At 42.1% G+C, this 27,903-nt stretch overlaps 2 protein-coding genes across 7 annotated transcripts; both read right to left on the bottom strand.

Moving 5' to 3' along the window:
• Positions 1 to 1,302: 1,302 nt before the first annotated feature.
• On the bottom strand, positions 1,303 to 18,041 carry tmpoa (thymopoietin a). Of its 5 annotated transcripts, none has more exons than XM_048268465.1 (12): positions 17,749 to 18,041; positions 11,485 to 11,602; positions 10,995 to 11,144; positions 10,217 to 10,338; positions 5,558 to 5,695; positions 5,051 to 5,119; positions 4,464 to 4,547; positions 3,704 to 3,784; positions 3,179 to 3,409; positions 2,844 to 2,963; positions 2,107 to 2,204; positions 1,303 to 1,877 (listed from the first exon to the last, which is right to left on the bottom strand). In XM_048268465.1, the coding sequence occupies exons 1-12, from the start codon at positions 17,980 to 17,982 to the stop codon at positions 1,457 to 1,459; spliced, it is 1,866 nt and encodes a 621-aa protein (XP_048124422.1). In that variant the 5' UTR covers positions 17,983 to 18,041; the 3' UTR covers positions 1,303 to 1,456. The 5 variants fall into 5 exon arrangements, with proteins under 5 accessions (XP_048124422.1, XP_048124423.1, XP_048124424.1 ...); XM_048268466.1 differs by having other exon boundaries at positions 3,743 to 3,784; XM_048268467.1 differs by lacking the exons at positions 4,464 to 4,547; positions 5,051 to 5,119; positions 5,558 to 5,695.
• Positions 18,042 to 18,758: 717 nt separating this feature from the next.
• LOC125310786 (serine/threonine kinase receptor associated protein) lies at positions 18,759 to 27,482 on the bottom strand. Of its 2 annotated transcripts, none has more exons than XM_048268478.1 (10): positions 27,257 to 27,482; positions 26,817 to 26,937; positions 26,510 to 26,645; positions 26,128 to 26,209; positions 25,928 to 26,000; positions 24,159 to 24,258; positions 23,677 to 23,814; positions 22,857 to 22,993; positions 21,098 to 21,247; positions 18,759 to 19,619 (listed from the first exon to the last, which is right to left on the bottom strand). In XM_048268478.1, the coding sequence occupies exons 2-10, from the start codon at positions 26,926 to 26,928 to the stop codon at positions 19,549 to 19,551; spliced, it is 999 nt and encodes a 332-aa protein (XP_048124435.1). In that variant the 5' UTR covers positions 26,929 to 26,937; positions 27,257 to 27,482; the 3' UTR covers positions 18,759 to 19,548. The 2 variants fall into 2 exon arrangements, with proteins under 2 accessions (XP_048124435.1, XP_048124436.1); XM_048268479.1 differs by having other exon boundaries at positions 18,759 to 19,607.
• Positions 27,483 to 27,903: the final 421 nt, after the last annotated feature.

Genomic DNA, 27,903 nt, shown 5'->3' with positions numbered 1-27,903 from the left:
CTACAATAAAAAAAAAAAAAAAAAAAAAAAAAAAAAACCACCACACACTCACGTCTTGCCCGTGGTTTGGGCTAGTGTCCCACCAAATAAATACGTTTGAATTGACATTTTGTCAGATGATTCAATGGCTTACTTTTGCTTTTTCATGTTTTTCTGACAATGAGTGAGGTCCACGACCCTGCTTCAGTTGCAACTAAATCCATCAATTCTGTGATTAGCCATTAATCATAATAAAACTTGGCATTTGTAATTGAACATTGTATAAAAATATTGCAGAAATTCATAAATTGCAATCTGCTGACATATCAAAACAAACAAAGCAAACCCCAAAGCATTAAAAAATAATTGTTACCCAATACACTTGTGGAGAGTACACCTGGTTTAATATCAAGAGTACTCTGACAAGACTGCTTTTACTCAATCAATAGAAATAAAAATAATTTCAGGGGGGAAAAAAACTAAACAGAAAATACAGTATAAAGGTCAGTCAATTATCAACTCTGCGTTTATCTTTCGGACATCTTGGTGCAGTTTGAATTTTTTTTGTGTGTTCACATGATGAGGTGATCAAGAGGCAACTCCTGGGGCCAGAAGACATGAATAACTGATCCTTCCTGGTTACATGACAAACACTTTACTGAAAACACAGACTTTATTATTTCAACAATGTATATATTTATATATTATTTAAATACATGGCCTTCAGAAAAAAAACTTAATTGGGCCTTTGTAAGTATCGCAAGTGAATTATAATCAAGGAGTGTCCGACAGATGCAGCAGACTATCTGTGCTGGCAAGAGACAAACAGAGCGAATTGCAATTCCTTCAGCTTTTGCTGAATTTGTCCTGAACATGGTAACTGACAGCTTTATCTCACGGGGGAAGCACCAAAGACAGTAGGATCCAATTTAGAGACCCTGATGGTGAGAAATGCATTTGTTCCTCCCCCCCCTCTCCCTTGGTCATATGCACTCAAGCACACTCCCACATACACACACACACAAACGTGCGAGTTAAGGTGTGCGTACATGTCAGATCTGTGATCTAGCAGGAGCTGAAGGGAGCGGAGGGAGCTGGAGGGTCAGGATTCAGTCTGTCTCAGTCCAGTGGGAGATGTTAGGGGGGGGGGGCAACAAACAAACAAACAAACAAAACTTTTTGAGGACAAGTCGGGGAAGAACAGCATCTTCCAATGGCGGCTAAGACGTTTGTTTGGATGGATGCGGAGGGGAGGAGTGGAAGGAAATGTCACTGTCAAGAATGAGGAAAGAAGGATGGACAGTTGAGATGAAGATCGGTGGGGGCGAATGGGGGATTGGGATGGGGTGGGAATGGAGTTGTGTTTGGGGTGCATCAGGTGGATTTTGGAGGCGGTTGTGGCGGGCTGAGTGTGTGTGTGTTCGTTTGTGTGTGTGTTCGTTTGTGTGTGTGCGCGCGCGCGCACGTGACGACGGCTTCACTTGCTGGTCTGCCCTGCAGGTGCTTCTTCGGCCTGCTGCGCGAGGAAGCCAAACGGGTTGCTCTCGTTGGTCTCCATGGCCTGGTAGACGAGGAAGAGGAAGCCAGCCAGCACGCCAAACACCAGAACCTGCGCCCAGACCGGCAGCCAGCGGCGACGACGCGCTGGCACACCACTGATGGGCGCCCTGGCGGTGAGGACGGAGGCGGGCGCCTGCCGCAGGGTACTGGCCGAGGAATAGGTGGACGCAGGCAGTGGAGACGAGAGGAGGCGTGTGGACGGCCGGGACTCCACGTACGAAGAGGAGGAGGAGGAGTAGTTGGTTTCCGTCAGCCGAAGACGTGAGTCATCCAGCCAGGAGTCGGTCGATATTCCTGCCCGTGCAGCGGCCCCACGGATTGGTCGTCTGCAAGTGGCGCTGGATAAGAAAAAATGAGCAAGAAAACCAATGAGACAACTGAAAACTACCACAGAACATCTTACAAGTGGGCTCTATATAACATTTGCCTGTAGTCTTTATTTGTGTAAAAGCCTTAAGTCATTTGTAATTCAATTCTGATGGGTAAGGTAATGACATTTAAACACTTATCTGCAGTATATTACAGGGCAGTACACACCTTGTGAATGGTGAGAGATTAGGGTCTTACCTAATGCCAGTTGGGGTGTTGACATCATTGGGGAACATCTCCTTCAGCATGTCCCTGGCATCTGCTTTAGGGGTTTCCACTGTGGACACCTTCTCTATCTGTGCAGAGACACGGACGCATGTTTATACTCACAGAAGAGCAAGGAGGAGACAGGGAGACAGAGTATCAGAGAGAGAGAAAAACAATAGCAGAGTGCGACTACCAGAAGATAAATATGTGGACTTTTCTATGCGTATGTATGACAGTACTCTCATGTTGTGATTGGCTATAGAGTGAAGTGAGGTATCCCACCAAGCACCACTGTGTGTGTACTTACTAAGAATGCCTAGGCCACACTATTACACAGACCCAGCAGAGTAAAAAAAGTGAAATATTGATCCTATGGATCCCTTTCAAAGTGGACAGAGAAGACCAGTGTGCATGGTATTTACCACAAGGTAGCCATAAACAGAGAGAAGAGTCAGACACCCAGTTCCTATTCTACTTATCCACGTCTTTGGCAGCACCAAAAGAGACGAGGAAATGCTTCTTAGAAAAAGTGCCAGCCAATTGTTTCCACCCCATCTGCTTCTTACGCCTCAGTCTGAGAAAAGTGCAGACTCCTACGGATCACCACAACCAAGTGAGGAAGAGAAGGCAACAGAGCCGCTTAAAGCCATCTGCTATTGTCAACCTACAACACCCTTACAGTGCAAGCACACGCACGCACACACATTCTCATAACACAGGGTTCCTACCCCTGTCTTTGAGGGACTATCACTCTGGCCCCTCAATGGGGTCATGGGGAAGAGGAAGGGGGTGATTTTCTTCTGTCGGCCATCCACTTTATGGACCTCTGTAGTAGACTCCTTGCTTACCTGGTTAGGAAAGGGAGGTCCATACAATAATGTCCCCGTGGATACTTAACATAGCTGGGAAACTACACAGGGTTTGGCTAATGAAGTCTTAAGAATGACTCCGATCAAAATTCAGATCTGACAGACTGACGCTCATTCTTATGTAGACGCACACATACATAAAGCAAAGGCGATAACAAAGTGTGCCAACCTGTCGCCATCCACTCGATAGTTACCTGTTCGATTGTCTGGGACACTTGCGTCTTGCGATGTCTTGGCTGACCGGACGCTGAGCCCTGTCTAGTGGACAGGGGAGCAGAGGAGTCCTCGTGACATGACCCTACACTGGTAATGGAGGAGATGAGGTGACCTGCAGTGTAGTGCTGAGAGCCTTCAATGGCATCAGCAAAGACTGAGGGCTCAGATGGTTTGATTACCACCAGCGGTCTGGGATCCGGAAGTTTGGCCTTTGGTAGAAAGAATCACCAGTGTAATGGACCTCATCATCATGACTTAGTAGGGGATATCCCTAATGTAAGAATGAAACTTAGCAGACAGGAACTCTGATTAATACAGTGCAACAAAGATTTCAAGATGGCTACCAAGATTTCCGTTACCAAAAACGAATGTCCTTGAATATGCATTCTTCTTCTCAGAGACATTACCATCTTTACCACAGAAATCACTTTGCTACCTTAATTTACTTAAGTGTCTGGGGAAGCCTTTCTAACTGCTCTGTTAACTATTGAAAAATGAGTCACCTTAGTGTGAGAAATATCATGAAGGTAGACAACAGGAACCTTGGTCAGAGAGTCAGTGGAGCCAGTGAAGGTTCCTCCACGCTAAGAAGAAGAAATGTACACAAACGTTAGACACAGGATGTCCACTGAGAAGGAGAGTGGAGGGGGTCAGGGTGGGGAATTGCTTAAATAGAAATACACAAAAGTGCATCTCAAGGAGAACCCGGGGGAAAGAGGGGGAACTTCTTACTCGACTTACTCCTCTATAAAGTATCTATCTATCGATCTATCTATCCTTGTCTTTTTGCCGTGAAGACAAGCTGTTACGGTGGTTGTTCCCAGTTCTTGCAGAAGGTTGGACGGTTTGGGGGTCTCTCACCTTCTGGAAAGTCCCATTCTCCTTGGACAAAGAGTGAGATCCGTTGGGGATAAACCATGAGGTGTGTGTGTGTGTGTGTGTGTGTGTGTTAGAGGATGTGGGGGTAGGATAAAGAGCAGGGATTTTGCATGCAAAAAATGAGTGCAACTGAGCAAGGATCCTGAAGGCATCTTGCAACCCAACCACCAGCAATATATTCACTTTGTAGTTAAAAAAAACAAACACCCAAGTTACATAAGATAAGCATCAACCCAAATATAATCCAAAACCCAATCTAACATGTTTCCACACTACCTCTTACTTTAAGCACCACTGTGACAACACCTTATATTTTATACCATATCTTAATTCCTGTGAGCACTGTGACTCGGATCCAACACTTAGATCGGAACCCAGGAATACCTGAGCTGGCCTGTAGGGCATAGTAGAACCCATGGTGTAGGACTCAACCGGTGGACTTTTGAAAGTTTTGTCCATCAATAGGACCTTAGAGTCAAATGCACAAGGACATCCAATTACAAAAAGGTTGTTAGCAGGAATTATTTACTGGACATCACAAACAAAACTACGGGGTAAAAAAAAAAAAAAACAGAAAGACAGGAATCTGATAAAACAACAAATAAACAATGTCCACTTGCAAACTATACACAATGTCCTTACACTGACATATTTTACCTCTAGCTTCATTTTTACTGCTTTCTCAATTGTCAATTGTCATTTCTGTTGCTTCTGAAAAATAGCTGGTCTATGGGCCATAAATTAAATTGATTGGGCAAAGTGCAAAGTCAGTCAATGGGAAAAGTCACTCATAAAACTAAAGTCATTGTGTGGCATGAGGGAGTAATGAGCTTGCCCACCAATGCTTGTGCTTAAGATCTTGCTCTTAGCATTAAATCAGCAGATTCTGCCCAGTTATTAAATTAGCTTTAGTTAGACATAGACTTTGCCCATCATTTAAATTAGGTCTCCTGCATGTGAAATATACCCACTTCACTTAGTTCTGTTCTCCATTCCCCAACGTGGGGTTTTACCGGAGATAGCGGGAAGTCAGGGAAGTCCTAGAGGAGAGAGAGAGCAGTAACGTGAACATTCATCATCCGTGATGATGAATGCCATCAATTTGTTATCCATGGTGATAAACAGTCTCCCAAACTGACACTTAACCACCACTAAAACCACTAAAAATGCTCATCAGAAACACCAAACAAGCTAAGTGACCAAAACCCACTAGCCACTGGCTAATTGTACATGCATGTGCACGTGCGCAGGCTTACACACACCCAGCTCATGAAAAGTGTTTTCAGTGATACGGGGACAAGCACAATAGCAGTGTGTGGGCTAGATCAAGAGAGACATTTTTGTTCAGGTCCTGGAATATCGCTGGACACTGAATCCTTATTATTGCCTTTACTCCAACCCAAGTGCTCAACTGTGGGAACCCAGAAGATAACTCATGAGGTAAAGAGTTCATGAAGGAGAACAGAGAGTAAAATTACGATGTCGTCGCTGGCAATCATGGCCAGTTCAAGCAGAGGGGAAGCACGCCGGAAACTCCTCTTAATGTTCAGCCTCGGCTCTTCCTCATCCTCTTCCTCATCCAACAACTGTGTTTTTTCCTCTACCGGCGCTACACGCTACACACACACACACACACACACACGTTTTTGCACCAGTTGCACTCGACCAAAGTTCTTTCACACGACCAATGGACATGAAGGGTCTGCAGAAGCAATCAAGTCACTCCCTGGGAGAAGAGGGCAATACACCCACACTCACTCCCTCCTGCTCCCCCCACCAGTGCATCCCTGTAGAACACAAGCTGTCCTACACTGTTTGACCACCAGGGGGTGTCACCCACCAACACTGAACAGAAGGAAGCTGAAGACCCAAAGGGTGGGGTGAGGGAGAGAGAGAGAGAGGCTCAGACTGAAACCACATGCCAAGAAGATCGCTTCAATCTCAAAGCAGTGCAATGCAAGAAGACCGAGTGCAGAAAAACCAGTGCGTCAACCTGAAAGATTATCTTCAGAAAATTGGAACATGATTAAACACAGATGTGATCTGTGATTCTACATATGGAGACTGTAAGTTTGAGAGCAGGATGATAGTTGGATGAAGAGTGGGGAGAAGTCAGGAGGGAACTGATGAATGCTACATCGGTTAAATCACCACTGACAGTTTGGACAGGAGACGGAGTCAAGCGAGGGAGGGATTCGAGAGAGAAATTCCTAATCCCGATCATGTGGTATGGGTCAGGAAATGGAATCTCATTACCTTAAAAAGTGAGTGAAAAGGAGGAGGGTGGCTGAGGGAAGTCAGCATACCATCTGTGTGAAGCCCGTGTCGCACCAGAGGGATTTTTGCAGTTCCTAGAACATAACGTTCCTAGAACCCCTTTTTTCGGGGTTTCGTACTAGACGGATTTGGGGATTATTAAGTTCCTCTGACTGCAGTTCCTGTAACTCTTTCAGCTCCTAGTTCAGGGCAGGGTCTTTTCCCTTTTTTTTGCATAGGTCTATGTGATTGGTCTAACTCATAAGCCAAACCCACTGTCAAATTGTGCCCTCTTTAAAATCCGTGCTGCCTGTGTAAGCAAAATATATACGGAAAAAAATACTACGGTCAGAGACTTTATTAAGGGGCAGCCATAGCCTACTGGTTAGCGCTTTGGACTTGTAACCGGAGGGTTGCCGGTTCGAACCCCGACAAGTAGGAGCGGCTGAAGTGCCCTTGAGCAAGGCACCTAACCCCTCACTGCTCCCCGAGCGCCGCTGTTGTAGCAGGCAGCTCACTGCGCCGGGATTAGTGTGTGCTTCACCTCACACTCAGCACACAGTGTGCTGAGTGTGTTTCACTAATTCACAGATTGGGATAAATGCAGATATATATATATATATATATATATATATATATATATATATATATATATATATATATATATATATATATATATATATATATATATATATACACTTTATTAACGAGAATGGACGGCATGCAGAACGCACTTTGCTCTAGTCTGAATACACACAAATACAACTCGCTAATGTTAAAGCTAGTTAAACTTAATCATTCCAGTTTCATTTGCCCTGTCCTTGATCTTTTTGTTCTGAGTTCAGTTTGAGATGCACAGGCTGCAGTTAAGTCCCTCGTTTCTTTCTCCACTCGCTTACATGCCTGCTGACTGTCGGGATAAACGCAAGGAATCCCTCAAAATGTTAGACATAATTGCACACACTTTATGACAATGGACAGTTTCCTCGTTTCTTCAATTTAGTGCAATAGAAGCTAGTCAGAACACTTGCATGACACCATGTTCGTCATAACCTGTAACTTAGCGTACTAGCCTGTGACCCGGCAACAATTCCACTAAAATACCAGATGTTATGTATTACTTCGGTGACAATAAAATCAAACATCGATGGAATACATCTATTTTCCAAACAGATCTGATGACTAACGGCTACTATTAACCAGCATACTTGCTCCATCACAGCGGTTTTCCACAGCAAAAAAAAGCAAAACATGTGCAGCATCAGGATTTGATTGAAGCGACAGTAGACAGTGAGGGTCATTCAAATAATTTCAAAAGGTAGGCTAGTTAGTTAATTTACTTGCATTTGGCGAGGTGAGTGGGTGCCTATTTTATACCCTATAACAAGTGATGATGCTATAAACATTGTCACCGTGCTTAAGTCATTCTTTACAACATCCTACCAGTTCCTATGGCCACTTGGCCAGTGCGAATGCAAATGAAAATCCGGTTTTGGGGGAGAGTAGTTAGTAGAACTGATTTAGGAGTGGACTGTTCCTATAACTAAGTTTGCGTAACAACTTGGTCCGAAAGAGACTTAAGAGTCAGGAGCAAGGGCCTGTTAGATATAAGGTTAGATATATTGTAATGTCTGGCATTCCAGAAGATGCCATTTTAAAGTTTTACCTGGATTCATGCTTTCAGCATAGCACATACTTTCTCATATCACTATCCTGTCACAGCAAATTTGTATGTTGAGAAATAAATAGCTTGAAAGCAGTATCAAACCAAACTAGGAAGTTATAGATTATGATAGACCACTAAAAAGGTTTGTTCCTGGTATTGTAATGGTGATTGAATGAATGAGATCATAGTCATCTTTCGACTAACACCATCAGAAAACAAATCTCATGAGCAATCAAACAAGAAAATGTTATCTAAAAATCCTACAACATATTGTCAAGATTAGTCTTTGCAACAGCTTAAAGTGTTTTCGGTTGGAGATTGGCCAAACGGCAAAGATGGTGGGCTAATCTAATCATTTAATTGGCCCTGGATTGACCTGACCTCACGGACCTCTGATTGGTTGGGAGGGTACACCAAGTAGCCAATGACTGAAACTGGGCAACATGGCATCAGCTAAACTGGTTTTGCAATGATTCAGGAATTCTTCATGCAAAACTATTATTATTTGTGGTGAACACCTGACCAGAGGAACTGATGCAAGGTGAAAAAAGGCAGTGATCGTAATCCTTTTTTGCAAGTTTAGCTTTTCGTTTAACCAGCACCTGGAGTCCTGGACATCCCAGTTTGGATTGGATGCATGAACCGGCCAGTCTGAAGCACACAGACCCTGAGCTGGATGAATGCTCCCAGTGTGTGAGTGTGTCCCAGTCAGTTATTTTACGGGCTTCACATGATTGCAGTTAGCATGTGAGAATGAGAGGCGCAAGGGGCGTCGTCGTCACTCAATGAGAAGAGGAGGAAGGCGGAGACTGTGTGTGTGTGTGTGTGTGTGTGTGTGTGTGTGTGTGTGTGTGTGCATTTCAATGGGTGCAATGATAATCACTCTTTTGTGATCCTTTTTGAGATCACAGGATTTACTGTGTGTGTGTGTGTATGTGCTTGTTCAACTCTGCTTTACTTGCTTGCGGGAGGATATCTGTCAGTCCCAGTTATACATGTTTGTAAGTGCAGATCTGATCCAAATTAGGATTCGTGGACATGGACGTAATCATGTCATCCATCACATTCTATAACCTGTCGAACAGGTAAGCCTGTGAGTGGGTGAAATGCTTTGGACATGTTGGCTCCCTTTTTTAAAAAAAACAATGTAGGTTTAAAATATCAACAAAACAGCCGTTATAATACCCAAAGCCTTGCAAAGCATGCATAGGACAGCGAGAGAGTGAAGAAAAACGACTGGCAGGAAGTGCAAGCAGAGAGCTGCAAACACACACACACACACTGCACCGCTGTCACACTTTGACACAATTAACAGGAAATCTTAACTCGATGCAACTTACAGAAACTGTGGCTTTACAGAAAAAGTACCAATAGATTAAATGAGGCATAGCACTGTTTAGTACCAACGGTAAAGTATCATGTTGTGCATCCTTGTACGCACATCTGTATTTGTGTGCTTGTGTCCTTAAGTGTATGTGTATGCATGTCTGTCTGTGCGCATGTATGTGCACGTTCATAAGAGAGATTTTGTGTGTGTGTGTGTGTGTGTGTGTGTGTGTGTGTGTTCTTGAAGGAGCAATGACATAAACTTATCAATTATTTTATAACATTCCTTGAGATACTTTTGTAATGTCTGACTTTTTTTTAATTTAAAAAATGCTTTGAGTAATTTTCTCATGATATTCTAGCATGCTATGAAATCCCTATAAGAAAGAGAGGCTGATATTGTAGCTGAGCTTTTACTTTGATATTAAATTGTACATGCATAGTTGGCATCAATCTGATTGGCCAACATCTTCAGGCATCTCCCAAGGGACTTACTAGATTTGTAACAGGGGAGGGAGCATAACGAATGAGAGCAGTTGTGATGTAGAAACTACACTTTTCTAATTTGCCTGTGCTCTATGACTATTTTCTACAGGCAGAGAAGGGAACAGTCAAATTGTAAAAGCGCTGTATGTCTCGGTCACATCGACATAGCATTTTTCTTATGGACCCTTTCAAGAGAGTTCCATTCTCAGCATCATAGTTGGCCCCACAAGACTTCCTTTTTAACATTCCATTTGTTATCATAATGCAGAGGAAGTAGATTGGGGCCCAAATAGAACATTCAAGCATTGTTTTTATTGTTGAAAGGGTCCATTGGCTTTGAAATAAGATATCCTGCGACATGACCCCTTTAAGTGTGTGTGTGTGTGCGTGCATGTTTTCTTACTCTGTTGTGCTGGCTGCTCCTGGCGCGAGTTGTGACTGGGGTCTTGCCTCTGCTCCTCAATGGCCTCTCCACCACCACCGGGGCAGGTTCCGGCTCGGGTTCTGGTTCCGGTGCTGCCGTCTCTGACAGAACCACAGACAACATGTCAGTTGGTACTGTATGTTCTCATCTGTTCTAAGAGTTAAAGTGCCAGTATGCTTCTAATCCAATATAAATGTAGCATAAATAAATAAATAAAAAAATAAAAAAATATATATATATCTCAAAATATTTATATATTATAAATAAAGTATAAAGTTTCCCCTTGGGGATCACTGAAGTATCTAAGTTTCTCCCCATTATCTTCTAGCAGTCTAATTTACTGTATATAATGTATATAATTCATTAAAAATGACAGAGGCAGCCAATCAGTCAATTCAGGAGCAAGCCTGTTTAACGAGTCACTTGCTGTAGCAGGCATCAATGTACCAGCTATGAACTTTGTTACAAATGGCCTAGCAAGATAGTAACACAGAACACTGTTGCCAGGATTCCAGTGGAGATATCAGTGGGAGTTAAAGCTAAACAATCTTTGATTAAAAGCAGCAAGAGGGATATCGACAATCGAAAATCTACAAAAAGCATCGTTGCAAAAATCTTAGAAACCGAATGCAAAAAGGCATGACTTTTTTTTGTTCTGTTTAGGACACAGCCTTGGTGTTTGCTCTGAAATTAACATATAAAAATAGAAACAAGCTGGGACACACCGTGTGCACTGGGGTGAGTGTGATGTGGTTACCTTCCTCTTTGTCACTGTAATGGTCGAACTCTGTGCTTCCGTTGTGGTTTCCGTCTGTCTCTGTGATGGCCACAGGGGGCGCTACGGCCTCAGGAGGCCCCTCGTCAAGCAGCTTCTGCAGTTTCTTCTCATACAGCTTACGGGTGGAGGCTGTGTGAAAGAGAGAGACAGACAGAGACAGAGACAGAGACAGAGAGAGAGAGAGAGAGAGAGAGAGAGAGAGAGAGAGAGAGAGAGAGAGAGAGAGAGAGAGAGAGAGATTAGAATGGCCTACCATCGACCACACTCACCACACACAATTATTGTTCCATCCCATTGATTAACTGCTACTGATCATCTGTTGATAATAAACACACATGTTTGCTTAAAGGACAGTTCTCTAAATGTCTGAGGTGTAAGCATTAACATCCAATAGGAAATGACCCAATAAGAGCATGGGAAGAACAGGAAGCGTTGCCCTGTGGAGGGAGGGCCTGGCGCATATACTCACCCACGATTGGGCCGACGCTGATGCCGTACTTTTGCAGCTGCTCCCTCAGGTCTTCATCACTCAGCTCCAGCACGTCCACCTCGTCTGGCCGAGGCTTGTCCGTTTTTCTCGTGGCTTTCTGTCAAGACAACAACAACAACAAGTCATATTATGGTTACGGTTATGTTATGATTATAGACACTAAGCATTAGCCTCCTATCACTTCCATTTACACTACACTTAAACTATGAGAACATGAATGGGGGAAAAAGTGACCTGACCTGATTTGCAAATCAGTTGCTATTGACTGGACAGAGTGGCTTTTCTGTTAGAGGCACAGCAAAACATCCCAAACATTAACAGAGCGAGACGCAGAAAAAAACATTATTTTTTATTTTATTTTCTACCCCTAAATTACTCACAGCGCCTCAATAGCCTGATATCACTTGCCTCACTCACATTATGGAGAGATGTCTGGTCACTCTCCAAAGGGAACCCTAGCATCGTAATGGATGTAGACTTTGTGCTAACTAGAAATCCTTGTTTCAGCCTATCCAAGAACATTGATCAGGGATTCCTAAAATGGCTGCCTGCACTACTCCACTTGCACACTTGCACACTTGTACACTTTACAACTGGTGTTGTTGTCCTGAAACACAACACTTCTGCTGCTCTTACATAACTTGCACCACTATGCCACTTTCTTCTTACTTAGGTCAAACAGAACTACCCAAGCCTTTTATTGGCCTGAATTTGCACTAGTATTTTTATTGACTGTCTATGCACAATTTCAACCACATTTTGCTGCTCTTATTTTTTTCATTATTATATGTGCCCTCTTATTTACTTATTTACTTACTTTTTGTTTACTTGAATGTTATGTTTGTCTGTGGACCTAAATTGGTAAAATATGTCTTGTCTTCACCGTGGGATAGTGAGAAACGTAATTTCGATCTCTTTGTATGTCTGGAACATGTGAAGAAATTGACAATAAAGCTGACTTTGACTTTGACTTTGACTTTGACTAACGTTACTTCCTACTTCACCTAAACTTTACAAACTGAAAATAAAGTGCATCGGCAGTCAGGGAACAATGCATTTACCATTGCTGTATACATTTACACATTCTTCCAACTACAATATTTTTTTATGTTTGTAGGCGTTGCTACTTCCATTTGTAGGCACGTAGGCACGTTGAAAAGAGCCAGACTAGTATTGCAGGGAGATAAGATAGAGGCTAGAGACCCATTTATTTACATGGTGGGAACATATGAGAAATAGTGACCTGACCATTTTGCTTTGAAATTCAAATAAGCAGGAACCGAAAAAAAGACAGGGGCGTGTGTATGAAACTGTGCAGAAATAGGCATGAGTCACTTTAGGCTAAAATACGCATGGAGTGCGTATGTGGATGTGGATGTTGTTGCAGAACTTCCCGCACGCGGCTGCTATAGATTGCAACACTAGAGTAGAGGGATATTACAAGCAGTGCCATAATAGTGTTTTTCTGCTTCCATATTGACGCTAGTGTAAAATAATTATATTATTGCCACCATATTGATGTGAACACAGCCACTATGCACTGCAGGTAATAGTCTGTTTGTTTCAATGCAAACTACACATGATAAATATTCTGTAGAGAGATGTAGTGTATAGGGCCACAGTGTGTCTGGTGCGGAAAAGTTCTCAGATACACTTTGCTAAAGTTAAAAAAGCATCTGATCATACCAGATAGGACCAAACTTTGGGGGGTAACACACATACACACAATGTAAAAAAAAAAAAATTATTCAATAATAATTCAATTCCTCACACTACAGAGAACTTGGAAGCACTAGATTTCACAAACGGAAACACAGACACAGACAGACACACAGCTGCGTTGGTTTAGCCAGCCATAGTCTGATCTGATCGCTCATTCTCTGAATTACATACATATTTGCACTGAGGATTTTTTCCGTTGAGGAGCGATAGAGACTCGCGTGGCATCTTCAGGTGTCCTGAACGCACTTATCACAGAGAGGTAGAGGCATCCCCACAGGCCCTCTTATGTTTACGTTGCCTTGGACACCGGCTTCCCCATAGCTACCATAAGAGGAAACCAGCCAATCGTTCTAAATTCCACAGTACCACTACAGTCATTTACATTCAGACAGTCAGGACTACAAAGCACAAAACTTTCAGGTTTCAGTGAGTCTTAATGTCTGATGCACAAGTCAGGGGGACACAGTAGATGTCCAGTAAATAGCCAAAAGCTCAGTGGTTTATATTTAGTCAACAAAGACATGTCAAAACACTGGGGAAGTTTTAGCCTTCTGCCTGATATATAACCACATATTTTAGCTGTTTCCAGGCACAAGCCCAAGTTTGGCTATAATTCCTGAACTGATTTCTTATCACCATTTTAAATCACTCTCAATCAGAGAGAATCAGACACGCATGTGCATTGTGCATGAGAGAGACTGACTATGTGTGAATACTAGGTTATATGCATCTTAAATGAGGGAGATTGCCATCATTTCTACCAGTGAGGTTATGTTTTCTGTGTGAATAGTTTCCTGCGCAAACAAATACCAGTTTAATTTTCTGTAGCATGCACCAAAGAAGAACTCATTCAATTTTGGACCAGATCCGAATCACAGTGTGGGTCTACAAATTTAGTTTCACTTTCACTAATGTGAGAAATCGCATTTGGCCTCGGCAGTGGTCGGCAGTGTCCAAGAGCCCTTTTCAGCATCCCGAGCAAAGTGAGCAGCACAACAGAGAACTCTTGACAGAAGATACAGACCCTTCGCCCTCACTCTCTCACACACACACCAAACCTTGGCTCCCTCTGAATTCAGGCACATCTCACAGAGTGCGCTTGCAGAATGCTAAAATGCACTCAGGAAGTCCTGAAACCACCAGATCAGTGCATAGCCTACACGACTACTTTATAAACACACACTCCAGTCTCCATTCAGTCTATGCCAAGTTCAGTCTTGGGCAAACAAACAAATGTACGTCCACACACACAGTCAAGCCCTGTTTATGGCTGGGTTAACACCACATTCACCAGTCATGATTCAGTGCTAACAATGTAACAGACATTGGTGGGGTGAGGGCGAGAGTGTGGTGCAGCCGCCGCCACAATCCGCCTGGAGCACGGCTACAAACCCAGAAAAACTAAAAACATGTGACTGCGGGGACGCCTAAGGAACGACAGAAGTGGAGATTAGGAGAAAGAAAGGGAGGAAGGGAAAGAGGTGAGGGAATAGAAAAAACAGGAGGGGGATGGGGAAAGGATGAGTGCAAGAAAGAGAGAGCAAGAGAGAAAGAGAAAAAGAGAGAGAGAAAATAGGGAGAGAGAGATAAAGAAAGAAAGAAAGAAAGAAAGAAAGAAAGAAAGAAAGAAAGAAAGAAAGAAAGAAAGAGAGAAATAAGGAGTTAGATTGCGGGTAAAAGAGGGGAGGGAACAAGGGAGCGCAAAGAGAGTAGGAGGTGGAGGAGGAGGAGGAGGAGGAGAAGAGGTTCAGTTCCTACCCACTTGGACTGAAGTTCCTCAATTGGGGCTTACAATGGGGCAGATCTGGAGGGATGCCCACAGTGTGTCTGTGCGTGTGTGAGTGTGAGAGAGACAGCTGTAAGATTTTTTTTTTAAATCTTAGCATTCCAATTGCAAAGAAAAGCAGTCAGTTTGTCAAAACCACACCCTTGCAGTTGGCTGAGAGTTTTGCCTAATAGGGGTACACTGTGCTCTCAGTTCATTTACTGTACTTAAAAGTTCATTTCAGGCAGTTGGAGTTCACCTTCACCATCCATCACAAACACACACACGCACACTTTCATAGCCCTAGGTAGCTGTATGAGATGATGGAGAACAGATTTATAGGTTGCACCTGTACAAAGCCTGAATGGAAAAATGTCCGGCATGCACCTCACACCTCCAAGTTCGCACCTGTCCCTCAGTGTCACGCATTAGTGACATCATCATTGCTGCCCTGCTGAACGTATGCACATCTCGCAGCGGAATGAAAACAATCCTCCCCCGCAAGCGTGAAACATTCCCGAAGAGTTAAGTGGTGCAAGTGTGGTTAACCACGGTCTAGGCCGTCCATTGCTTAGTGGGTTTTGGCTCACTGCATTTTCAACACAGACCCAGAGACTTTTGGCTTGACAGAGCTACGCAGTGAGCGAAATATGAAAGCGAGTTTTTGTTTTGTTTTTTCCTCAGAGAACACATAAGAAAAACACCAACTGTACTTTATCACTCTTCTTAAACTATAGGAGCTATTCATAAAGGAATTGAAAAGAAGCAAAAACAAAACAGGTTGAGCAACAGGAGAATGAGAGAGTGAGTATGTGAGAGACAGCCAATTACAGAGACAAAAGTTCATCCATATGCGTCGATGTTGACATTAGGGCTCTGATCACACACTCGTGGGTGTTAACCACCACCCCCTTCCTTAGCAGACAAACTATAATCTGGCATGACAATGTATTTGATTCCTGAAGTTTAGATGAATGTTTAGAGAACTTTACTGGGACTTGGAGCCCCTTTGATGAAGGCGAGGAGATGGGAGGGGGAAGGGGAGGGAAGAGACACATCTGGCAGCTGGATTCACATTCCTGGGGCAGAACTATTTCCTCAATAAAGGGAGACTGAGCGTTGCTCGCAGAAACAGCCAGACGCACATGAACGACCCACTACACACAGCCCATGGGCAACCACTCCACTTACTATCAAGGTAGGAGGGCAGAGAGTGACAGAGTAAGCAGGATACGACAGACCAACAAACCAGAAGTCTTCTAAAGTTTATTTTCTCTTGTTTAGTTTTTTTTTCTCCAGGAATGGTTGTGCCTGAACACTAATGATGCATGATGGCGGGAAACAATCACTTATTTCAAATAAATAAAAAAAGCCCACAGTTAAACAGCTGTTTTGCAGGCCATTGTGTTGCTTCAAGTAGGATAGGCAATGGCTTTGCCATGAACTTAATAGTATAAGTATATATACTCTTTTGATCCCGTGAGGGAATTTTTGGTCTCTGCATTTATCCCAATGAATTAGTGAAACACACTCAGCACACAGTGAGGTGAAGCACACACTAATCCCGGAGCAGTGAGCTGCCTGCAAGAACAGCGGCGCTCGGGGAGCAGTGAGGGTTTAGGTGCCTTGCTCAAGGTACTGGTCGGGATTCGAACTGACAACCCTCCGGTAACAAGTCTGAAGCGCTAACCAGTAGGCCACGGCTGCCCCTAATAAGTAAATTCATGTTTGGCAAAATCTCTTAGGTCGTGTGCACACGTTGGGAGTCCATTGTTCGACAACAACAACTAATCTAACACACAACTGCACCCACGAAATCTAAGACCATACCACATCTGTGCAACACGACAGATCACGGAAGCGTAACTGTTTGCAGCTGTTCCATTCATTAAGCTAACCCCCTCCAAAACGCACAACTTCAACGTGTAGGCTAAAGTACAAACACAACTGTCAAGGAAAAATATCAGATGCTTAAGAAAAGCTTTTACCAGTGCAGATAATCAAACTGAATTATTATGACTATTATCATCATCATCAGCAGCAACGTTTTCAGTGATCATCACTATAATAGCCTATATTGTAAAACCCTACCCAACACAAACTCCTAAATCCATTCGATGGGCAAAAAACCCGTAACAATTAAAAAAATAAGATTTTAAAAACGTGGGAAAAATTAACAAAATGTTTGAGAATTTAAATTGGCCATTGTGCGCGACTGGCACCGACAGGAAGTATTTAAGCGGGAAACAGTCAGCCATAGCCTCAGTCAAAGTCAACATGCCGGTTTGTTTTCATTAGATCACATGCAGGAGGATACAAACACTAGCAAACGTAAAACTAAAAAAAAACGGGATAACCAACAGCATCTGATTAAATGTGTTGAACATAGCCAAGGTACCACCACAGCTCAACAGTAGGCTGATTAAACAGCTGTTAATATTGCGCGTCGTTGTCAATGACACATTAAATCACTGATAAGTAAACAGGGAATTGTCCCTTACTAATGATGTGGGTCTGGCGTCCTGTTTTGGTCCAATTTGGTACTCAAATTTTCAGTAATGGGCTTATACTTTTAGCATTTAGCCTAGGCTACACAGTATGCAATGGTCAATGGGCAACCCGCCAACCACGCGCGACTTCAACGAGTCAAACCAATCTGTTCAGACTGCTTAAAGAAAATGGGAGAAACAAGTCAGACTATGTTTGTCCCCAAATTAACTGCGCACAGAGATAAAAAAAAGACTCGCATAACTTACCCTGCCTGATCGGCTTCTGTTAGAGACCACGGGGGCTGGCAATTCCTCGTCGCTGGAGAAAGCTTCTGGAGGGGCGCTTTTTTTCTTGTTTTGCGCCGTCAGATTTTTCAGATACAGTTGAACATAAACGTCCTTTTTCTGTTCGCCATTAGGAAGAGAGACATTATTGGCCAGAAGTGCACTCTTTAGTTTTTCTTTAGTGAGAACAGACGGGTCGTCTAAGAATTCCGACATGTTTGTTTGCTTCGCCCCAGCCAGCGTTTGTGCGTCGTATTACGGTGTCTGAAAAAGAACATTCTATTTGTATTCTGTCAACTACCACTCTCTATCCTGGAGCCCTATTGGACATCTGACTTAAGATGGGCGTTTACCATTGGGTAACCCGATATGCAAATTTCGGCGCCTTGAACTTGCATTGACTACAATGTTACAATAGCAGACAATCTGCTGTTTCAATATTGCTACATGTTAAAATAGGAACTACAATTGCATAAGATGACAAAGAGCGAGTGGAACTAATTTCAGATTCGCTCCCTACATAATTACGCACGTAAAAAAGTTTTTTAAAATGTATTAACTTTTACTTGTATCTAGCGCAGGTTTATAATTAATTGACAGGTTATAGTTACACAAATTCAAGATTTCACTGCGGATGCTTTACAGTTGTGTGCAAGTCGTACTTAAAGCATGATTTAAAATCTGCATCTATATTGTAACAATTAAAACTCTAGTCTTATAAAATCGGACGGGGCATACAAACACGCCATCTAACTACTGTGCAACAATAAACATATATATCTAACACTGATGAATAAACCAGAAGAATTGGTCCTGATAAACATATCATATACAAAAAAAAAAACACTGCACAGTAGAGTTATGACGGTTGATTAGTTTAAGCGAACCACGGTCTTATGCCGCCCCGTAGTGGAGAAAGTCAGGTAGCCTACTGATAGCACGCACGTTTTCTTGTCACGTCACTAGAATAGGTCAAAAACAGAACACTCAAGGCAAGTCACCATCAGTTTATTTCATCCACCAAAATAACAAGCATGTGTTTCAACGTAAGACATATAAACAACAGTAAAGAACTTGAGTAACCTGTGACATTTTTTATAGTTCGTAAATCCCAACACATCTTAGTGAGAGAAGTATGCACCAGTGACCTCTCCAATTTAATTAAACGCCCAGCCAATTTTATTTTGTATTTTTTTTTGGGGGGGGGAACCACCATTTCCTCAAAGACAACGTGTATGTGCGCGTGTGTCTAATTCCATGAGTTAATTCCCTTTCCTGAACACACAAATGAAAATTATAATGTTTTTTTTTTCCTTCTTTTTCCCCCTGAAACCACAAATTAGAGCCCAAAGTGATCACAGTGCTACCAGGGGAGCAGGGCGATAGCTATGAATGAATGGGACTTGGCTAAAGGATGGAGTGTGACTGTCAGCTGTGAGTTTACCACGCTCACAGGTCTACTGCTTCTCTCCTGCGTGTGTGCGCGCGTGTGTGTGTGTGTGTGTGTGTGTGTGTGTGTGTAAAATCAGTAGACACATTCCCACATAGCCTCCACTGCACCTAGGTCAGCCCCTGGTGTAGCCGGGTGGCACAGCACCTTTGCAGGGGATTGTAAAGGGGTGGTGGGCACAATCTGGCCCTGAAAATGGAACCCTGGCCTCCTCAATCCACCCATTTATTCCCATCCTCTCAGTCTCGCTCTTTTCCTCCCTCTCTCCATCCATCCTTCCCTCGCTTTATTCCTTCCTTCATTCGTCCATCTGTGCCGGCAGGTGGTCTTCATCAGGCCTTGATTTCGGGTGGGCAGTAGAGAGTGTCGGAGTTCTCCGACACCAGCTCCTCTGTTGCACAAGCAAAACACACCAAAAACAAAACGACAATAATTCACTTCTGCACAGTCGATCTATACACAAAAAGAATAAGGTTGAAAGTGAGCAGAGAGATGGGTTATTTGCAGCCATTATCCCGCACATTATTTATTTATTTATATATTTTTTAAATTGACCTTTTAATCTAGGACTCAGCTTAATCCATGTATGGGATACGGGTACATACAATATGGATGCTTTATTATCTGATTTCTCATTCATTTTAGGAAATAATTTGAACAATTAGAAACAATTCTGCAACACCAAGAAAGCTAAATATAAAAAAAAAACACATTTGTTACAACTGAACTGTTAAAATATTAAATGCACACAAGCAGCCATTCTAGCAAGATTACCCAGAGCGATTTAGAAACTCAAATGCTAAAACAATTAAACTAAAATAAAGTCAACTAAACACACAACCACAGGCCTTGAATGTCTCCTGACCTCTTAAGTCATGCAGACGCACCGCACGTTCCAGGGTACAATGCTTATACTGGCGATTATAATCCCTGTGCTGTGCTGAAACCCTACACATTTAAGTATCATAGACTAAAGCTCAAGTTACTTATTCAAATAAGTGTCCCTTTTTACAGCAGATTTTAACTCAACACAAACACTGTATCATAGTCTCACTATCACCAGACCAAGCTCAGTCTAACTGTCACACTATCCATATTGCATGGCAGTGTCTAAATCAATGGACGGTGCAAGATATCATGTGTTGCTTTGGCAACACTCAGAGAACATAGCTTAACGATCTGACTAAGTGCCATTTCATGTTCTCACATTCTGGTGAAACGCCGGTCTATTTGTACATTTCTGTCCGTCTTTAACTTCGGTTCGTTTTGGTAATGTGGCTCTGACAATAATCAGGATTGAGCTAAATACATCCTTGTAATTGAGGAGGATTGTGTGTCTGTGTCTCTGTGTTTAGAGATTTGTAACCCTTCCTAATCTCCCACACCTGTCTGGAAAAACTAGGTCATTTTCTTAAAATGCTCCTGTTACCAGAAACCCACACTGGTTTTGTTTGGCTTTGGAAAAACTGGGGTAAATAAAAAATCCGCACCCAAACTCAAGGCAAAAATGTCACTTTGTGAGGCACAGCTGTAGGCTACTCTATATATAAATTCATATCACATAAAATGATAAAGGTGCTGCATAGCTGAACAACCCGCATTCCAATATAAATTGACCATTCTAATCATTCAATGTTTTTGGGGTAAAACACCTCTAAACAGGGAGTAAGCCTCCCTCGACCTTGGAGGGCAGAGAAGGGACTGAAGCCCCCAGCTCACCCAACTGGATGTACATTGTATTTCACATGTCAAAAAGATTATGGCTTCACATTCTGTTGTCATTCCTAGGTCATTCTAAATGTTGTAAACTACATAGCACCTTCAACATGAGTATGTTTGAGCTGAACACTCTTATGAAGGGAGGCTAGGGCCCAAACTCACCAGGCAGGACACACTTCCAGAGGCCGTATGTCTTGCCCACAGCAGTCTGCCACAGGCGGAGGGTGCCGTCCTCAGATCCGCTGGCGTAGAGCTCCCCGTCTGGGCTGAACCGCACACAGTGCACCGGCCCAAAGTGGCCCTTGTAGGACTCTACACGTAGCATGGTAGAGGAAGAGGAGAAGAGGAGAGCATTCACCAACATATACACACGTTCTCAGCAATAAGTATCCATCTACATTCTACAACCAGCATATAAGTTCAGTAGCAGTGTGGAGTTTTGGTACACAACTAAATTTAGTTCAATTCAAGTTGCACTAACTACCTAAAAAACATGCAAAAACTTTGCAAAGACAAACAACAGCAGCACATATTAGAAAAACCTTGCTAGCATGCTAACTGTTATCTTCCATCCTGTGAAACATTTCCTTACATCTAAACACAGAATTCAGCTTTAACAGATCAAAGTGTACTTTACAGGGTCAACAGGAAAGGACATTCAAGGTCATACTGTGCCACAGACCGATATGACAATAAGTAAGATATGACAATTTACTTTGTTTATCAATGATCAGTTTGCAATGAGTAGTGTCTATAAATGGGCATCAGACTTTATTCCCATGATCAGGACCAGAGTAGAAACACTTAGATCTGCTGAAGGGCTTAAAGTCCTTTAAGACAATTTGAATTGGCACATTAGTCACAATTTGAATTGGCACATTCGTCCCCTTAGAATTGTAAGGTTCTATCTGACATTTCTGTCAAAATTGAGTTATTGACATATTCTTATTCTGTGACAACTTCATAAGGTGAGGTGTTTTTTTTTAGTTGTATGCATTTTTGGGCATTATATCCAAGATGCTTGTTCCACTTATCAATAAAACTCTATGGGATTCTAAAACTTTGAAGCTCAATATCTCAGAACTACTCAGAATGCAAATAGAGCCTTATAATTCCCAGGGGAAGAGTTGCCAAGGCTGCAACTAATCGTGTACCTCACAGCTCTGATTATTTGGAAGTGTTTTGGGTGGATCAGAAGTCATGTTGCTTGTAAGCAAAGGTACTATGCAAAACCTATTGTTAAGCATTGTTTGCTACCTCCCTAGGCAACACAACAAACATTTTTCAATATTTGAACAAGCACCACACGCAACAGTACAAATGTACTGCAAACGAAGGCTCGCAAAAATAGTCCTTGCCCATAGGTCTTGCCCAATAAGACAAAAGTAAGAAAACAACTATTTCCCTAAAACCATTCATCCCTATTTGAAAGTTTCTTATAGCTTCAGGCAGAGGTGTTTTCCTTGCTTTAAACAGGGTTCCCACTCCAAGTCAAATGTAAAATTCCATGACTTTTAGATTTTGCCTGACAAAAAACCTGAATATCCATAACTTACTATATAATGAATAGTACAATATACTGACCAATGATTTCAGAGCACCCGCATAGCGGTCAATAATCCTTTTTACAGCGGGAGATGAATACAAAAATGTGGGCTATTCAAGCAAGCCGTAAAGCTAGTAACCAGATATACAGCAATTCTGCATGGAAATGTATTTGTATTACTGTATTTTGGCAAGTACATTTTAAACTGCTTCAACAAAATTCCCTGATGGGACTTTGCTCCAAAAATGACAAAATTGACTTTTGATGCCCATTTTACTATAGACTTTCTGAAATTCCATGATATTCCAGAAGTTCCATGACCCGTGGGAACTCTGTTTAAACCCTGTGTCCCCTTGAGGTCTTTGCAGTACTCACCCATCTCCTCCTTTGTGGTATAGTCGTACTTGTAGAGCTTAAAGTCATCGCCACCTGCCACAAAGAAGTCCTTGTCAGGGTGCAGGGAGGCGGAGTGGATAGAGGTCGGAGCATCTACCGTCTTAATAAGCTCCAGGCTACCGAGAGCAATCAGAGAAAAACACATCTATAAAATAAGATGTCCACATTTCCATGACCTGGACTGTAATCCTATTGGGATACACACAAGTGAGCTATGTCAATATGGGAAGTCCTTTGAACATTACAAGTGCAAAGCAATGTCTCACATAAATGTGGGAAGCTGTAGACTGGTTTGAGGTCTAGTTTACAATTAAATGGTAGGGTAAGGAGGAGCTGATTAAGATGGGAATCTATCCAACCATGGTAGTGGTGTCTGCCTGTTAGTATTAAGGGTTCAGAATGAAGCACCACCTGTTGCACCTTCATCCATCATGGCGAGAACTTGTGGTCAAGACATATGCTACTATGTAGACGTACAGTACCAGCAGATTCAGGGGTAGCTACAGTGTCACTCTAACATCTGTGAGTGTTACTATTAGACTTGAAAATCCAATAGTAACATTTGAAATTGAAAATCTCCCCTACATTCACTATGCCTATACAAAATAATTATCATTGAATAACTTAAATATCACTGAATAACAAAAATATCACTTATGACTGCATTAGTTGCAAATATTATATTTCTGTTATTCTAATATCTTATTAATTATATTTGTATGTTTATATTTGCAAAGTGACCTTATTATTTACTCTTTGACAGCATCTGATCATTCAAAAAAGGTAAAGATTGTTGCACCTGTGGGCGTTGTAGAAAGCCACCGTCTTTCCGTAGGTGATGACGAGTATCTCTCCGTCGGGAATGTACTCCATGCTACTGACAGCCACGTCGAATGTCAGGGTTTTCACGGCCTCACCGGAGGTTTTATCCCAAAGGCTAGACAGGGAGAGGTACACCAGGGTCACTTGTGTGTATGTTTTTAATATCCAGAGACACACCAAGATCATAGAGGTTAAAAGCTGTGCAAATAAACCAGAACAATGTAAGCTAGATGGGCTAATTAGTTTATATTAAAGTCACATAGACATTCCTATTATGTGAAATTCATGAAACAAACAAACAAAATTCAAAATTAGAACACTGCCATTAAGTTCCAAACAGATATCTCTCAGTCCTGTTGTCATTGGTCATTACTCTTTGTTTACACAAACAGTTTTTTTGGGGGAAGAAAGAAAGCGAAACGAAACACACAGAGTAAACAGGTCATAAACAGATCTCACCGTATAGTTTTGTCATCGCCACCAGAAAGGATCTGCTGGTCGTTGTTGCACCAGAGGGCTTTCTTAATGGCTGATGTGTGACCTGAAATCTCCTGAGGTTCTGAGAAAAGGAAGTGAGGATGCAGAGGTTTAAGATGATCACCACTCAAAAGGAAAAGTGTACCAACCAAGTATAGATTATATCATAAATTCACCCATTAGGAAATAACCCGGGGTTATTTCAACTAAAGCCCTATTCGGACAGCATTATTTTTACATGGAGATGTGGGGTAAAGTAATTATTACCAGGGGGTTTAGTCCTGACCGAATGTGCCATGTCAGTGATTATTATGGATAATAAAAACGGTCCTAAAAAAAAACCTCGGGTAATATTAATCATGTGCGAATACCCTCTGTAAAAATGTATGTAGATATTCCATCATATCCTGTTTAAACATAGTTTCTGCGGTTTTTTTTTAGCATGGAGACGCTTAAAGCCTTATTCGGACAGGATTAGTTTAACATGGAGACGTGGGGTAAAGAAATTGTAACACATCTGTAATATTTAATCCTGTGCAAATTGCCCATTCATATTACAGACGTCCTGTGGTAAAAATACTTTACCCCACGTCTCCACGTAAAACTAATCCTGTCTGAATAGGGCTTAAACCTGCGTAAATTAACTCACAGTAAATGGTAAACCTCCTAAAAGCAGAGCTAATTGGCTTTATTTAGTTACAATTATTATTTAAGTCATAGGGACTTTTCTATTAGAAAGCTTACCATTTCCTTTGTGTCTAAAAAGAACCCAGGGGGGTATTTCAGAAAGGAGGTTTAACAAACTCTTTGTCTAACCCTGATCTCTGGGTTGATCAACCTTGAGATGGGAAACTCCGATATTTTGGTTCTATCACAGCAGGTATGGGTTAGTTAAATCTACACAGAGTTTGTTTGTTCACTCCGAATTCAGTGCGTACCCAATGGCTTTGAAAAGCCATCATCAACGGAGCTCAGAAATGACGAGTCACCATGGCAACTAGTTAGAAAACTTACCCCACCCCTATGTCACTTAATGAAGTTATCCCTACAAGCACAGCGTGCAAATTTTCGAAGGAAAATCCATCACAGTCGTAGATTATGTTAAACTGGTGGTTGCACATATAGCACAATAGTTTGTTTTATGAGCGCTATATTTCCTGACCAGTGACTTAAAAATTACTTAAACGCACATTTTTTTTTTTTTTTTTTATGGCACAAGCCATCAAAAACTTTAGCCTACTAAGATTAGCCTATATGTTTAACCTACTATGTTGCTGCACCTGGCAATGACTTTAATACAGTAGCCTATATTCATTTTAAATTACTTTTAATGAGCTATTACCATATAGCCTAGGTGGAAAAAGTGACTCCATAGGCTAATAGGCTTTCAAAATGCTATCATTTGACTAAGGTTATTATTAGGGATCTCAAAATCCTCCTTGGGCCTATGTAAATTAATTCGCCTTTGTGTAGGACCGATAAAGGAAATAAAATGACAACCCATGTGCCCAATAACAGCTCATTAGGAGGGAGGAGATATGGAGAAACACTGGGTTTGTTAAAGAAAACCAGCTAGGGAGCAGGCTATGTTCACAGAGCCAGTTACTGTGGTAACTAACCCAAAGTTTGAGTTAAGTTACTGGAATAGGAAACCCAGAGTTATCCTCATCTCATGGTTAACAAACTCAGATTTCTAACAAAATCCACTTTCTGGAATAGGCCCCTGGAAAACATGACTCATATTGACTTACCTGCTTCAGGCTTGTTGAGATCATAAATACGCAACAGTTTATCATTCCCTCCAGTTAGCAGACTGTTACTGTCCTGCAGATAAGGGGATAAATGAGAGACTACATCTTATCCACATCACCACAACTGATCAACCACTGAAAACCAAACATACAGTATGTTGTAAGTACAGAGGTGTGTGGGTGTGTGTGTGTGTGTTTACCTGAGTGAAATCCACAGTTTTGACAATGTGCTTGTGTGCCAGTGTGAGAACTTCTTCCCCAGTCACTGCATCCCACACTTTACTGGTTACCACATCCAAAACAAACAAACGGAAACAAAACAATATCAATTTAATTCTCAGCACCCTGGAAAACAACAGGTGGTTTAGATCAGTTCATTTGAGCTGTAACAGTGTGAGACTTCCTATGTCTGACAGTGAGAACAATTTAACCCAACAGGAATATATAGGTCGTGGTGGTAGATGACACTGCATGAATGTAGATCACCACTACATCTGTCATCTGTCAATTGAAGTGTAATACTGTGGCTGCATATTTCTATGAACATACCCGTACCCAGTGCATATGTTGGCTAGTACTCACGCTGAAAAATCTGCTGCTGCAGTAGCCGCCTTGGTGGCCTCTTTGTTCAAAGTGGCTCCCCAAACAGCGCCTTTGTGACCCAGGAACGTACCGATCCAGTCCCCTGTGTCTCCCTGGCGCAACATAGGTTTGCCATCTAAAGGAAGCATAAGATGGTCAAAGCACAACTCACCTTGGATCGTTCAGACAGGTAAATCACATAAACCTTAACATTACATTAACAACATCCCAAATACCAGCCAGACACAGCAACATCAATATGAGCTATCGTTAACTTTTGCTGTTGAAATAAAAATGTCATTGTTACCTTTGCAGGCACTTATGAGGAAATATCCATAAGGAGTTATCCCACTGAAGGCCAGATCAACAACAGGTCTTGTGTGGCCGGAGCAAGTGAGTGGAGTCTGTCTCATAGCCATCACTGGAAGCTGGAAGTGGATAACATCATAAACTGGAGCGTCACCTAAAATTAGCTGATTAATGTTAGCTGGTTAGCCCGACAACGCCATCAGGGACTAACGTTATGTATATAAAACATTGAATCATGCTAGAAAGCGACGTAAGGCTTATATTGGTCTAACTTGAAACTGTTTGAACAAAGCAAGCCATCATCTATGTGATTAACATTTCGGTGTCATCTTTTCGCAGAAAACCAGGAAAGCTAAAGTTAACGGCCTTTACATATAACGTCACTAGCATTGGCTAGCAAACAATAACGGTAACGTGAACTGCTAGCTAGCTACCTACCTTCCGCGAACAAGTGTCAGAGACCAAAGCAGACAAAGCTTACGGCTGAACCAAATGTGTAGGATTTGAGGCCGATGCTATCTGCTACAGTACAAAGAGCTGCACACCCGGCAAAAATGTTGTGCCACCAGCTACAGTGTGTAGATAACTCGTGTGGGTGCAGCTCTCACACCAACTGTGAGGTGGGCAGGCTCTCCAGGCATCGGGGACAGGAAACGGTTTTATGTTCCGTCGGAAATGCACTCGAGGATAAAGAAGTCCGTGTGGTTCTCGTTACTTTATGATTTTGTTCCGAAGTCGACGCAGGGATAAAAAAAAAAAATCCGCATAGTTTTCAGATAAATCTGTTGTTAATAATCGTGTATTCTTATTAATGTCCTGAGAAAAAAGTTAACCACAAAAGTGTCTGGGCAAAATAAATCATTGATTAAATAAATTAGTAACTAAGTAGAGTGTCAAATACATTATTAATAAGTACATAAAGTAGGCTAGACTTAAAATATCTTCTTCATATTGTTGTGTGTGTGTGTTTGTGTGTGTGTGTGTGTGTGTGTGTGTGGAGGGGGGGTCCATTCAGGAAAATAGCAATAATAAACAATAATGATATCTGCATTTGTCTATGCTTATTTTGATTCACCTGTGTTCTT

The sequence above is a fragment of the Alosa alosa genome, chromosome 17, assembly GCF_017589495.1.
Source record: "Alosa alosa isolate M-15738 ecotype Scorff River chromosome 17, AALO_Geno_1.1, whole genome shotgun sequence".
NCBI lineage: Eukaryota > Metazoa > Chordata > Actinopteri > Clupeiformes > Clupeidae > Alosa > Alosa alosa.
The sequence above is the reverse complement of the archived record's forward strand: the minus strand, read 5'-3'. Positions and strand labels throughout refer to the sequence as shown.